The sequence below is a fragment of the Polypterus senegalus genome, chromosome 1, assembly GCF_016835505.1.
Source record: "Polypterus senegalus isolate Bchr_013 chromosome 1, ASM1683550v1, whole genome shotgun sequence".
NCBI lineage: Eukaryota > Metazoa > Chordata > Cladistia > Polypteriformes > Polypteridae > Polypterus > Polypterus senegalus.
Genome location: NC_053154.1, coordinates 282,464,682 through 282,481,085, shown reverse-complemented (window position 1 = coordinate 282,481,085; position 16,404 = coordinate 282,464,682). Strand labels below are relative to the sequence as shown.

General features: G+C 36.8%; 1 protein-coding gene across 1 annotated transcript in view; it reads left to right on the top strand.

The window, feature by feature from the left end:
• Positions 1–16,404, top strand: part of atrnl1b (attractin-like 1b) — a 1,075,952-nt gene that overhangs the window by 192,108 nt on the left and 867,440 nt on the right. Inside the window, exon 7 of the mRNA XM_039775615.1 lies at positions 6,327–6,414. Coding sequence (XP_039631549.1) covers positions 6,327–6,414 — 88 coding nt within the window. The remainder of the gene's footprint in view (positions 1–6,326; positions 6,415–16,404) is intronic.

Here is a 16,404-nt window from a genome sequence, read left to right as displayed (position 1 = left end):
TTGCACGGCCATATCAGGCTCACTCTTGATATCTGGAGGAACATTGTGTCTTATGTATTGAATGACTGGGACAGGTTTAAGGTGTGGACTGATGACGGTACTGGAGATAATTATACTATACAGGAGCACTAGAAGAGGGAAATGCTAAAGCCCTTCACCTATGCATCTGCATGTGAGTTGATGGCTGCCGCTGAATTGTTCGGTTGTCGCTTTCAAGTGTACCAAAATGGCCAAATATTTTACACCTTTCGACAACCGCCAATGCCTCTTAAACATCTTAGATTCACAGGTGACGATTTCAGTAGTGGACACTTTGAGGTTTATGAATGTTTAAACTCTCAAAAGCTGGATGTGAAGTTATCGATGAAACCAGTTGTATACTTACAACGCTTGACAGATGCCGAATGTCTCTTTAACACAAGTCCTGCAAATACTAACATGATTGAAACAAACCATGAAACTCAAACCGATTATGACAGCAGCAATCCAAGCTGTGAGATTTGAAAGAGGATTACTGTTCACATGGCCAACTGTACGTTGCATGCTTAAGAGTAAGCTCAGCGCACAGCTTGGTCATATTACAACCTGAGGGCCGAACTCACAATGTGGTATACAAAGACATCCTTAACAAATAATTATTGGTATATTTTCCCTCAGTTTAAAAGGGTTTAATTTTCTTCTTAATAAAAATTTTAAGGCAGTACTTCGCCGCTGTGAAGCACGGGTATTTTGCTAGTATTGTATATTTTCTGTTAATCCAATAAACTTAATGTCACTGCAGGAATACTACTGTTTCCATAATGCATGTCATATATTAAAAGGACATTGCTACTTTGAAAGCTTACCCAATGATAAACAAAAATCCAAAGAATTTAGAGGGGTTCCCAAACTTTCTCATATGACTGTACTTAAATGATTTAATGATTTGTTTTGTTACATTCAGTGTGCTTAGAAAATGAGTAATGGTTTCATAAGCATAATTAGAAGCACTATTTGTTTCATGGGAACCTTTTTAATGGTTACATTTGTTAGGACGTGTTGTGTATTTCACCTAAATAAACACCAATTTCCTATTCATTGTATTGTGGTTAAGACCTTTCACTGCATGGGAGAAGATGAAGCAGTGATTGATAATCTGCTTCAGCACTGGTGTTCACTGTCTGAAGTTTTTTGGCCTTAATGACAATCTTTCTCATCACATGCCTGAGTATTGATAGTTAGAGATAATTTAAAAGCTTTCTATGCTAAAACACAAACTAATAAGACTACTGCATAAACAAGTATTTAGTTTTGTTATTGCTTAATACTTTATGTTGCAAAAAAAGATTTTATTTTTTCTTGTGAAATGTAAACATAAATTTATAAATGTGTGTTCTTAAATGAAAACTAAATCCACCTTGCCATTTAGCACAATCTCTAGAAAAGCTTAGTTGAGTTACTTTTAAGCAATGTGTATTTCTGTGTAGTATATAGTCAAACTCACCCTCAAATAATAAATTCTGTTTCCTGTAAAAAGCATTGTCTTGTTTTCCTCTAAAATGCAATTTTTGAATTTGCTTCCCAGCAACCTTAAAAGATGTTTTTGACAGTTACTGGATGGCTTGGCAGACCAAGAAATGTCTGTGATTTGCCAAAGGCCATTTGAGGTGATTATGCAGGCCTAAGGGACAGAGGAACTGTTCTGCGGATTTGATTGTGGCAACCAGGCAGTGCCAATATACAGTTGCACTCCTTTAAGGAATCTTTATAAATATATAATTGGGAGTCACAACAGGAGAATGTTTACAGGCAGGCCATTCTGTGGAGGCTTTTAGTTCCTTTCAGAAGTTAAGGAAATTTATCTAAAATCCCAAAATTAAGCCTTTACTCTTCCTTTAAGATATATAGTAGTGAGATCTTGTGGAATATGTAACATGAAAACTTGAGTTACCATGTCCTGTTAAGGCGTCAGTTGTTACAAGTTGAGAGAGTGAGAAAGTAGATTTGATAAAGAGGAGTTATTTGTGGTATTTGAGGTGTCTATCAGTGTATTTAAAAAAGAAATAGGGTTCAACACTTATGTGGTTAAGCCTACAGTGATAGCAAGGTTTGATTTGGATCTTTTAAATTGTTTTTCCCTTTTGGCTGTGTTCTTTTATATTTGTTTAACATGTCATTTTCTAAAATTTCAACTTGCCTTACATTTTTTTCTGTGCCATGAACATTTTCTCATACTACATACTGCTTTAAAATCTTCATTCACTTTCCAGTTTCTTTTGTTGTTCCCTCATCTCTGAATCTGCTCTAACTTTCTTGTCTGTTGATTTTGTAAAGTTAACCCATCCAAAGAATACACGTTTGGGCCCTCTTTTATATATTCTTTTGCATAAAATTACCAGTTGATCATTTTAGATTAAATTAGGAAATCTGCTGAGAAATGTTGGAACTGACAAGGTTTGTGTGGGTTTTATGTATGCATGGATTCCTGATCCTGTACAATATCTTGGAAACTGGCTTGGTTTCTTGCCTTAAGACACTAGCAGAGAGATGCTACTGCAGCTCTACTTATCCACTGCCTCTCAGATCTCAGCAGGCTTCTTCAGACAGCATTTCTGTGTTCTTTTGCTTATATGCGGGTTGGACCATAGTTATTATAGCACCCATCCTAGTGACACTATATAATTTCGAATAAACTTGTACATGTTGGTTATGTTGTGTAAGTGGTCCAGAATTATGGCCGGTCAAACAGCATTAAATATTAATTATCTTGGACATCTCAAATGACGAGAGAACTGGATGAAGCTCAGTTAATTATTTCGGCAATGATTAATTTAACTGTCCTCCAAAGAAAGTAACTCATACAGGTTAGCATCTTTGTGGATATCTTTAAATGTTCTATTTTAAAACCCTTTCAAATAGCCCAAAGACATGGTTTAGAGTAAATTTCTCAGCTTCACTTTCTTCAAAGACAAGAGTTCACTTGTGCATCAAAATTGTAATTTGTAAATTCGTAATTACAGTGAAGAATTATCATTTGTCATTTGTTTCATAAAGATGTGACCAAGATTGGGGTGAGAGGGTTATTTAAGATTTAGACGTTAAAAAAAAATGGAATTAAATATTTAAATTATTGTTTTGTTTTTGTTCAAAGTTAAAAAAGAAAGTTTCACAATAGGCAATATTCGATCAAACATTTGGCAAAAATTATTTTGAACTAGATAGGTTGTATGCAGAAAACCGGATCTTCATACCTATAAATATTTAGTATTAGTTTGAGGTCTAGTCTCCTCACATCTAGTGCTAACAAATCATAGGCTTAGACTGATAAATGGGATCTCCACATGCATATTCACTAGCAGCAGCTGCTAATAAACAAAAAGCTTTTCATAAAAGTGACACACTTTTTTCAGAGAAACATGTTGACTAGAGACTGCCTCCATAGAGATTGCAGCCTCTTAGAGCTACAGATAGTTGAAGGTTTAAATCTAAATGTTTTACTCTCCCGCTATATGGACAAACAGTGCCCACCTGTGCACTATTAAAACACTTCAATAAAGTTCATTAATTCTCTATGTAGTTACAGCATTTAATGTTGCCTTCTTACAGGATAGGTTGCAGTATGATGAAACTCTACACAGATGCTAATATTATATAATATTTAAAGAGTTTGCAAATTATTTTGCGAAAGCTTCAATCTGGCTAGTACTGAGTGATTCTCAAAAACCAGCATTACAAGATAAATTTTTGCTTATCAAAACTCACTGATTTTATTAAAGATGTTTGTATAAACAAAAAATTTTCTTTTATACACACAATACTTAAGCACATCTTTTTTTTCTACTCTGAAATTTGATCTGAAGTTAAAAGGAATCATTGCTCCTGAAATTTGTATGTCCCTATGTATTAAGTGATTCAATCTGTGTTTTAAAGGAATAAAATGTATTGTGTTTAAGTGTTTATTTGTTCTTACATTAACAAAAATGAGAGTTAAATAAAGATCTCATTTCAAGGTGTGAATATCACTCTGACATAGGTGCGTCGGTCCCATTCAAAGTAGTGAAACTTCATAGGAGTGACATAAATACCGTATTAAAGGAGTGACATTCACCTACCACACACAACTGAAAGTACGCTTGCCCAAAAAATATTGTTGTTGCCTCACGTACCACACACAACTGAAAGTATGATCGCCAAAACAATCGTTGTCGCCTCACCTACCACTTGGATGTTTGGTTGGATTGTTGTCACTCCTTTGAAATTTATATCTGAGGTTTCACTCCTTTGGTATGTCACTCCTATGAACTGTCATTCCTTCGATACAGACCCAGGTGCGTTCTCATATATTGCTTAAATATAATGCGTTCTGCACATTTTGGAAATTTCAGAATCTCTCTTTGTATGGCATTAGTAAATTTGCAACCTCATCTGTCACAAAACAAGATAAATATTTTGTGTGTGTTCATTTGCAGTTTAGAGTACTTCTTCAAATGTACCTTAAGATAGGTCACTTCAGCGCATATATTTTTCTGTTTTACTTGACCAACAACATGTATATATCATTTTGATCATGAACATCTTGTACTGTGGTTGAATTCTTGTTCATCTATTGACAATATGTATGATGGGTTTGACTTTTAAACATTTTTACTAATATGATTTGTGCTGGTAATATCTCAGTCCATCCATCTCAGTTATTTATGTAGAAATGTAACACAACTTAGATTACATTTTAGTACAATATAGATATATATATATTTTTTGCCATGTTGTTTGAGCTGTGATATAAGTTTTGTTACAGTTAAATATTTATGTTTGTGCTTTTTCATTAATATGGATACTATTTTAAAACTGCATTCCGGCCCAAAACAATGTAAGGTATATCACATTATTAAGCAGTCAGAACAAACTGAATAGCCACAAAAAGAACTGATGTCATTTTTCAAAAGTGTTTCTCACAGTTTTCCCACTTTAGTGCCCAATTTCTTGCATCTAGAATGATGAGATTTTCTTTACTATCCTTTCACTAGTTAACAGATGCTATTTTCAGATTAGGGATACAGTAATCCCTCCTCGATCGCGGGGGTTGCGTTCCAGAATCCCCCGCGATAGGTGAAAATCCACGAAGTAGAAACCATATGTTTGTATGGTTATTTTTATATATTTTAAGCTCTTAGAAACTCTCCCACACTGTTTATAAATATTCTCTGCACAGGTATATAGTAAACCCTCGTTTATAGCGGTTAATCCGCTCCAGACAGATAAATGAATTTCCACGAAGTAGGATTCTTTATTTATAAATCTAATGTTTTCGCAGTTAGAGCTTTGAAAACCTGTTTACGACCTTCTAGATAAATTTTTTAACATTATTAGAGCCTTCTAGGCATGAAATAACACCCTTTAGTCAAAAGTTTAAACTGTGCTCCATGACAAGACAGAGATGACAGTTCTTTCTCACAATTAAAAGAATGCAAACATATCTTCCTCTTCAAGGTGCGCATCAGGAGCGGAGAATGTCAGAGAGAGAGTAAAGTAAACAATCAAAAATCAATAGGGCTGTTGCGCTTTTAAGTATGCAAGCACCGTGATAAAGCGGGATCAATGTGAAGGTAGCCTTTCAACATTTTTTAGAGGAGCGTCCGTATCTTCTAAGCAAACAGCCCCTCTGCTCACACCCCCTCCGTCATGAGCAGATAATGGGGCCAATCATATGCCTCACTGATGGTATTGCATGATGGATAAGTATCTGCCTGTATTTCTCAGAGAGTGTGAGAGAGATAGAAAAAAGCAAACAATGAAAAATCAATACGGGATGTTAGAGCTTTTAAGCTTGCGAAGCACCGCGCGGGAAGCATATCGTATATAATTCAGGAGTTTTATTTAATATGTAATACGTGCTCTGATTGGGTAGCTTCTCAGCCATCCACCAATAGCGTCCCTTGTATGAAATCAACTGGGCAAACAAACTGAGGAAGCACGTTAACATAAATTGAAAGACCCATTGTCCGCAGAAATCCGCGAACCAGCGAAAAATCCGTGATATATATTTAGATATGCTTACATTTAAAATCCGCGATGGAGTAAAGCCGCGAAAGTTGAAGCGCGATATAGCGAGGGATCACTGTATACTGTATTTAAACTAGTATGACAGTGTAAACTGATACCATAATTTTAGATAGTTTAACAAAACAATATGGTCTAAACTAAAATGTAATTTAAATGTTTTCCTTTAGGGTCTCATCTTAACATTAATCTTTTATATGATTTAGAGGTTTATCATTTTGCTGGATGAAGGAATTGTGTACTTTTTAATATACTGTAATTAAAAAAAAAAATTGTTTGTATTTCAGCTACAATATAGAAAGCAGTATATGGAATGTAGTGCAGATCAATGGTGGGCCTCTTCAGAGATATGGTCACTCCCTCGCCTTATATCAGGTAAGACACAGATGTTTCCAAGTTGTGTGAAAAAGAATTTATTGAAAAATTGTTCCATTAGCTGTTTAGTATTGGTCCTAATACACGGTTACAATAAAACATTATCTACCAATTTTTTTATTTAATTAGTATAGTTTTCAGAATTTATTAGCTACAAAAGATAATGCTAAAAGCCATTTAACAAGCAGATGAGGTATTTAAAATGTTGGGTATGCTTATGCCTTCATAAAGGGATTTTCTTAAATTTAAGGCCTTGAAATTGCTCTATATATAAACACTAGGGTTACACAGGGAAATAGTGTGCTGTGTGTTGAAGCAAATATATAAACAGTGATTTGTACTGATAATTTGTCAGTCGATCCATTTCATTTTTTTGTGAAATATTTTTTCCTCATAGTTAATTCTCTACTTTTGTATTGTTCATTAATATAGATACTGAATTATGTCTCTACTGCTGAAAAAACTTTCTATAATGACATCTGTATTGCAGTAGCAGGATTTATCCATAACAGAATGCAATTCATTTTGAAAAAATTGCAATACTTGAATTGCTGTTTGAAACAATTTTTACAGTTAATTCGTTTGCTAATAAATGAATGAAAAGGCAGACTTGTAGCCAGCTTTTAACATGTTATCGATTTATCTTAAATCCACTAAATCCAGTATATGTACTGTGTGTGTGTGGGTATATATATGTGTGTATAATATTATATATATTTTATATATATATATATATGTATATATATATATATATATATATATATATATATATATATATATATATATATATATATATGTATATATATATATATATATATATGTATATATATATATGTATATATATATATATATATATATATATATGTATATATATATATATGTATATATATATGTATATATATATATATATATGTATATATATATATATATGTATATATATATATATATATATATATATATATATATATATATGTATATATATATATATATATATATATATATATATATATATATATATATATATATATATATATATATATATATATATATATATATATATATATATATATATATATATATATATGTATATATATATATATATATATATATATATATATATATATATATATATATATATGTATATATATATATATATATATGTATATATATATATATATATATATATATATATATGTATATATATATATATATATATATATATATATATATGTATATATATATATATATATATATATATATATATATATATATATATGTATATATATATATATATATGTATGTATATATATATATATATATGTATATATATATATATATATATATATATGTATATATATATGTATATATATATATATATATATATATATATATATATATATATATATATATATATATATATATATATATATATATATATATATATATATATATATATATATATATATATATATATATATATATATATATATATATATATATATATATATATATATGTATGCTGCTGCCACTCCTCCCTGTTATCAACACTTTGTGCCTTGAGCATAGGAAAGGCGCTATATAAATAAAATATTATTATTATTATTATGGAAGAACTTGATGATGATGGTAATGTGGACTTCTGACCTTTAATCCATCAATGTAGGGACATCACGGTGCTTTGATCGGGTGGTGGAACAGATTGCCACCACAGGAAAAAGAACAGCAGAGAAAGTAGGGGTTAGTATGGATTTCGGAGTCACCATGAATGATAATAGTAATTAATTGAATATACAGAGTAGCAGGATTAAACTAAAATGAAGCTATGAGAAAGCCATCTTAAAGTAATGTGTTTTTAGCAGTTTTTTAAAGTACTCCACTGTATTAGCCTGGCGAATTCCTATTGGCTATTCCAGATTTTAGGTGCATAACAGCAGAAGGCTTCCTCACCACTTTAAGTTTAGCTCTTGGAATAATAAGCAAACACTCATTTGAAGATCTAAAGTTATGATTTGGAGTGTACGGTAAAGCACATTCTGAAATATAGAATGAAGCGAGATTATTTAAGGCTTTGTAGACCATAAACAGTATTTTAAAGTTAATTTTAAATGACACAGGTAACCAATGTAGTGACATCAAAACTGGAGAGATGTGCTTGGACTTTCATTTCCTAGTTAAGATTCTAGCAGCTGCATTCTGCAATAGTTGCAGTAGATTGAGGTCTTTTTTGGGTAGTCCTGAGCGAAGTATGTTGCAGTAATCTGGCCGACTGAAAGGTAAAGCGTGAACTAAATTCTCAGCATCTTTCAGTGTTATCTAACTTTTAGGTCTAACTTGCTATATTTGTTAAGTGACAAAATGCTGTCCTAGTAATCTAATTAATATGTGATTTAACATTCAGGTCAGAGTCAATAGTTACCCCTAAATTCTTTACCTCTGTCTTGACTTTTAATCTAAATGCATCGAGTTTATTTCTAATACCCTTATTATATCCACTTTTGCCAATCACTAAAATTTCTGTTTTCTCCTTATTTAGTTTGAGAAAATTACTACTCAACCATTCAGAAACACAAGTTAGACATTGTGTCAGTGAATCAAGAGAGTTGGGGTCATCAGACGCAATTGATAAATACAATTGTGTGTCATCAGCATAGCTTGTAGTAGGTCACGTTATGCCCCAAGATAATCTGACCTAATGGAAGCATGTAAATTGAAATGTGCAGCGGTCCCAGGATAGAGCCTTATGGAACACCATATAGAATATCATGTGTCTTTGAAGTACAATTACCACAACTAACAAAGAATTTTCTCCCTGCCAGGTAGGACTCAAACCAATTTAAGACACTGCCAGAGATGCCACCCATTGTCTAAAGTGATTTCTAAGAATATTGTGGTCAATGGTATCAAATGCGGCACTCAGATCTGAGGATGAGAACAGATAAATAGCCTCTGTCTGCATTTACCCGCAAGTCATTTACTACTTTAACGAGTGCAGTTTCTGTACTGTGATTTGTTCTGAAACCTGAGTAAAACCTCTCAAGAATAGCAGGTTTACCTGCATAATGACTGCCTTCCCTAGGATTTTACTTAAGAAAGGCAAGTTAGAAATAGGAATAAAATTTTCAAAAGCAGAGGAGTCGAGATTATTTTTCTTGAGCATAGGCTTGAGGGAATATTTGTGTTGGTTTCCAAATGGGTGCACCTTTACAAAAGCAGGAGAACAGAGGATTGGAATGGTTGGACGATTTATGGAGAGTAACAGATGCCATTCTTTTAAAGCTCTTTGAGCACACTTTCATTAGAATTTGTCAAAAATGCCAGTCCATTTTGTTAAATGCAGTAATAGCTTGCATACTGTGCATAATGTTTGGTTATCTTCAGATTTTTTCTAATCCTTGGTTTTATTTTGAACTCTTCTCAAGACCTTCAAAGTGGAAAGTGTGTTTCTGCTTGAAGGTGATTTTGAATTGTTACATGCCAATGCTAGCTGTTCACAGCTTGCCAACAAACACACCTACAGCTCACTTGCAATCTCTTCTAGTTTATGAGGAAGGTTAAATGCCTTGAAAACAGATTGTGACTAGTCAGGTTTGTTCCGGTGGCATCAACGTTAAGGTCAGTGAAGAGTAATAGTCCTTTTTTTTTTTGCATTCAAAGAAATGTTTACAACACTTAAAATAATGCTTAAGTTTAAGAAAGTTCATCAAGCGAAGCATTTTTGTTTTAAAAAATATTTGCCTTCTAAACAACTATAACCTTTTTTACACTACTTAACAATTGTAGTATTAGATTGTGAGTTCCTTTAAACACTGGAAGAAGTTCAAATATTATTTAAGTTAGGGTTCTTTTTAAAGCACAAAGTACTTTATAAATATAATAAAGCAGGGCCTTCTGGATTGTACTGCACACACAAATGAGGTTAATAACACTAAATGTGGAAAAAAATTTCTGAAAAAAATATTTGCCACAATGAAGGTAGAAAATACAGGTAACATTTGCCCCCACTGACTGAAATCCAGGTGGCATTTTTTAAAAAAAAATAAATATGAGGCATTTTTTCAAAATAGCATTTTACATTGTAAGAATGGTGAAAGAAACTATTTAATCAAAATTATAACAGAATATTGCTGCCAATTAAACAGTGTATACATTCAGTTTTCTTTCTTTTTTATTATAAGTGTCAAAAACAATACATTGATTCACTAATAAAAGGGTTCATATAAATCAGTGGAAAAATTGCTAAATTTAAAGGTATAGAAACTTGCCAATAGTAAATTTGTTAGTGTAGTTCCACATTACAGTTATCACAGTTATTTTATGAAAGGTCTTTATGTGAAAAATACATTATAATCTATTGCAGATAAATTTGCATTTCAAGGCTGAGGATTTCAGCTATGATCCATAATAGCCTCTCAGTCGTAAAGATAATATAATAGTAGACTGACAGACAGCAGTGATGCATCAGAAATAGTGAATGTCACTGGCTGTATGGAATTAATGCACTACAAGTTCCAACATTTAGGCTGTCCAGACTGGTGTCAAAGTGAGTTTAAAAGACAGAGACCTGCATAGGTTGAACTGGAGAAGTGCTGAGTTTGAAGAAGTGTTGAAGGAAAGTGGGTGATCATAATAGGAAGGAGCAGCACTGGCATAAAGGTTGTTATCCTAATACTGGGGTCCTTTGCTTTGGCCCTGCATGGCTGCAGGTGTTTCTTCAAATCCACTTGCTTTGTCAGAAGCCAGTCTTTATTGATAGTGGAACTTGCTTCATTTTATGATTTGGTGGTTCTTTCATTTTGCAAATTTTAAATCATTGTATTGTACTTTTTTTGTCTTTGGCCTGGAGACTGTACTATTTATGGCTGCAGATGTTTGTTAAAAATTGACTAATTTTACCTGTAATTAATCTAATTATTTAATTAGTCAATGTTTTCTTCTCTTCTGCATTTAGATAAGTACAGTGGCATGAGATTTGTGTATACAGAAAATTTTTAAATCTTTGTATGTTTGCTGTAATTTTATGTGCCTTGGTACCCCTGCAGATTTTATTTTTTTCTTTAGCCGTCTGGAGTGTTTTTTCTGTCCTTCCTGGCCATCGAACCTTACTTTTATTTTATGTTAATTAGTGTTCCCTAATTCATCCATTCATCCATCTTTTTCTGCTTATCCGAGGCTGGGTCATGGGGGCAGTAGCTTGAGCAGAGATGCCCAGACTTCCCTCTATTCGCGATCTCATTTTTTCGTTCACTACCCATAGCTCATGACCATAGGTGAGGGTAGGAGCATAGATCGACTGGTAAATTGAGAGCTATGCCTTACGGATCAGCTCCTTTTTCACCACGACAGACCGATTCAGAGCCCGCATCACTGCGGACGTCGCACTGATCCGTCTGTCGATCTCACACTCCATTCTTCCCTCACTCGTGAACAAGACCCCAAGATACTTGAACTCCTCCACTTGGGGCAGGATCTCGCTCCCAACCCTGAGAGGCACTCCACCCTTTTCCGCCTGAGGACCATGGTCTCGGATTTGGAGGTACTGATTCCCATTCCAGCTGCTTCACACTCAGCTGCGAAACGATCCAGAGAGAGCTGAAGATCACAGCCTCATGAAGCAAATAGGACAACATCATCTGCAAAAAGCAGTGACCCAATCCTGAGTTCACCAAACCGGACCCCCTCAACGCCCTGGCTGCGCCTAGAAATTCTGTCCATAAAAGGTATGAACAGAATCGGTGACAAAGGGCAGCCCTGGCAGAGTCCAACTCTCATTGGAAACGGGTTTGACTTACTTCTGGCAATGCGGACCAAGTTCTGACACCGGGGACACAGGGACCGAACAGCTGTTATCAGGGGGTCCGGTACTCCATACTCTCGGAGTACCCACCCCAAGATTCCCCGAGGGACACGGTTGAACGCATATTTCAAGTCCACAAAACACATGTAGACTGGTTGGGCAAACTCCCATGCACCCTCCAGGACCCTGCTAAGGGTGTAGAGCTGGTTCACTGTTCCGCGACCAGGCCAAAAAACACACTGTTCCTCCTGAATCTGAGGTTTGACTATCCGATGGACCCTCCTCTCCAGGACCCCCGAATATAATTTTCCAGGGAGGGTGAGGAGTGTGTTCTCTCTGTAGAACACACCCTCCGGTCCCTCTTCTTAAAGAGGGGGACCACCACCCCGGTCTTCCAATCCAGAGGCACTGTCCCTGATGTCCACACGATGTTACAGAGACATGTCAAACAAGACAGTCCTACAACATCCAGAGCCTTGAATAAACTCCGGGCATATCTCATCCACCCCCGGGGCCCTGCCACCAAGGTGTTTTTTGACCACCTCGGTGACCTCAGTCTCAGAGATGGGGGAGCCCACCTCCGAGTCCCCAGGCTCTGCTTCCTCATTGGAAGGCATGTTACTGGGATTGAGGAGGTTTTCGAAGTACTCCCCCAACCGACCCACAACGTCCCGAGTCGAGGTCAGCAGCGCACCATCCCCACCATATACAGTATTGATACTGCACTGCTTTCCCCTCCTGAGACGCTGGATGGTGGATCAGAATCTCCTCGAAGCCGTCTGAAAGTTGTTCTCCATGGCCTCCCCAAACTCCTCCCATGCCAGAGTTTTTGCCTCCGCAACCAACGAAGCCGCATTCCGCTTGGCCAGCTGGTACCTATTAGCTGCTTCCAGAGTCCCACTGGACAAAAGGGTCCTGTAGGACTCCTTCTTCAGCTTGATGGCATCCTTCACCGCCGGTGTCCACCAACAGGTTCGGGGATTGCCGCCACGACAGGCACCGACCACCTTATAGTCACAGCTCCAGTCAACTGCCTCAACAATAGAGGCACGGAACATGGCCCATTCGGACTTAATGTCTCCCACCTCCCTCGGGACGTGGTCGAAGTTCTGTCGGAGGTGGGAGTTGAAGCTACTTCTGACAGGGGACTCAGCCAGACGTTCCCAGCAGACCCTTACAACACGTTTGGGCCTACTGGGCCTGACCGGCATCCTCCCCCACCATCGAAGCCTAGGTGGTGATCAGTTGACAGCTCCGTCCCTTTCTTTACCTGAGTGTCCAAGACATGTGGCCGCAAGTCCGACGACACGACCACAAAGTCAATCATAGAACTGAGGCCTAGGGTGTCCTAATGCCAAGTGCACATATGAACACCACTATGCTTGAACATGGTGTTTGTTATGGACAATCCGTGACACGCACAGAAGTCCAATAACAAAGCACTGCTCGGGTTCAGATCGGGGGTCATTCCTCCCAATCACGTCCTTCCAGGTCTTACTGTCATTGCCCACGTAAGCACTGAAGTCTCCCAGTATAACGGAACGAGGGAGTCACCAGAAGGTATGCCCTCTAGCACCCCCTCCAGGGACTCCAAAAAGGGTGGGTACTCCAAACTGCTGTTCATCGCATATGCACAAACAACAGTTAGGACCCGTCCCCCCACCCGAAGGTGGAGAGAGGCTACCCTCTCGTCCACCGGGGTAAACCCCAATGAACAGGCTCCAAGTCAGGGGGCAATAAGTATGCCCACACCCGCCCGGCGCCTCTCACTAGGGGCAACTCCAGAGTGGTAGAGAGTCCAGCCCTTCTCAAGAAGATTGATTCCAGAGTCCAAGCTGTATCTAGCCAGAACCTCTTGACCTCGCGCACCAGCTCAGGCTCCTTCCCCTTCAGAGAAGTGACATTCCACATCCCAAGAACCAGCTTCTGTAGCCGAGGATCGGACCGCCAAGGTACCCGCCTTCGGCCACCACCCAACTCGCACTGCACCCGACCTCCTTGGCCACTCCCATAGGTGGTGAGCCCATGGAAAGGGGGACCCACGTTGCATGTTCGGGCTGTGCCTGGCCGAGCCCCATGGGTGCAGGCCTGGCCACCATGTGCTTGCCATCGAGCCCCACCTCCAGGCCTGGCTCCAGAGGGGGGCCCCGGTGACCCATGTCCAGGCGAGGGAAAACGCCGTCCAAATTTTTTATTCTTCATAGAAGGTTTGGTTGAACCTCTCTTTGTCTCATCCCTCACCTAGGACCAGTTTGCCTTGGGTGGCCCTTCTAGGGGAATAAAGCCCCGGACAATAGAGCCCCTAGGATTATTGGGGCACGCAAACCCCTCCACCACGATAAGGTGGTGGTTCGAGGAGGGGTTCCTTTATTATATTTTCTTATTTGTTTTATCTTTTTTCTCTTTCTTCATTATGTAAAGCACTTTGAGCTACATCATTTGTATGCAAATGTGCTATATAAATAAATGTTGTTGTAATAGTGACAATTCATGGTGAGCAGAAAAGACACATGGACATACGATACAGAAAGGCTGTATCTTCTTATAGCTAGCATGCTCATTAGTACATAATGGCTTAAATAACCAAAAGTGCAGAGTGAAAATTGTAATGTTGATGAAAATCTTAAAACCAAGGGTAAAAAAAAATGTAAACATCACATTTATAACTGCTTCGCATTGGACACCCTGTTTTGAACTTGAAGTTTCAGTGAGTTTGACGGTGTACTTCTTGTTCCTTTGTCATTTGCATCTCTTTTTAATAACTGACATCAATTAAAAACAGTGAATGAACAAAAATATTGCTTGAGCCATAGCAATAATTGCTTCTACAGGAATAATTGGCTTTGTATTAATACATTTGGTTGGAACCAAAACCTGTAGCTACTGCAGGCAACTAGGACCACACTTGAAGACTTATGATGTAGTATATGACACTGCTTGCTCTTCTATAACCAGTAACATAATAGTTACAGCTTACTAAAAGAGTTACGGTAACAAAAAATGGTGTTAAAAATTGAGAACAAGTGCCTGTGTGTAAAAACCTGTGAAGGATTGTTAATTAATAAGTTCTCACTTATTAAGTGGTTGCACTCTGGCTTAAGGATATGGGCTTGTAAATCAGAGGCTACTGGTTTGAATCCTGGCAGTGATAGAAGGAATACTATTCTTTTGGGTCCTTGAGCAAAGCCCTTAACCTGCTATTGCTCAAGGGGTGCTGTACAAATAGCTGACCTTGTGCTTAGACCCCAAAAGTCTGCTTGAACAACTATATCGAGTGAGTGATTTTAAAATCTTCTTGCAGAACACTTGACTTCACAGACCACACTTTTGAGAACCACTGATAAAAGTCTACAACCTAGTTTGTTAATTAACCCATTTGTAAACTATCATCAAAGAGATTAACTGTTCCTAACCGTGTTCATACATGGCTTTTGGGTGTGTTGGGTCAAATAGTAATTTTTTGTTTTTTTATTTTTTTGTTTTATCACTGTCCTTGAAGAAATCACCAGCGGCATTGGCACATCTGTTAGGGAAAGCCCATTAATTCTTGCATTTGCAGTTGAGATGTTTTAAAAGAATGCATTTCTGTTTCAAGTCACTGCAACACGTATCAATGGTTGCTTAATTATCCCATTTAAAAGTTATGAGTGTTGTGTTGGTGGTGTCATTATTGTTTCTCATGTTTGGAGCAGCTTTTATAGTAGCTGTTTATATAAGGCAACAGTACATTTTATATAATACATTTCATTTATTGATAGTATCACATGTTCAATTACTACTACTATTACTTGCAATGTTGAAGGCATTTTTGCATTTGTTGCAGATTAATTCCAACATTTATGACTTGACCGCTTTTTTTCAATTTATCAGTGACTAGGGATTATGATCAGTCTGACTGACCTAGCTTTGTATACGGTCTGCCAGAATGTTTGCATACTGTGCAGCAGTTTCAGCTGACAGGGACACCTGTTTCACAGTTTCAGTTACATTATCTAAGGACTTGTTTTCTTGCTCTTGTTGAATTAGTATTTTCTTGCTTTGATTGTAGCTTGCTTTCAAGGCCTTGATGTTCTACTGGTGCCTCACATTGTACTCTTTTATGTTATCAACTGTTGTGTTGCAGATCAGACATCCCGGCTGATCATTTTTCAATGGTGACATTATAAAGGCTTAGTTTTTGGTTCTTTTTGTAACTG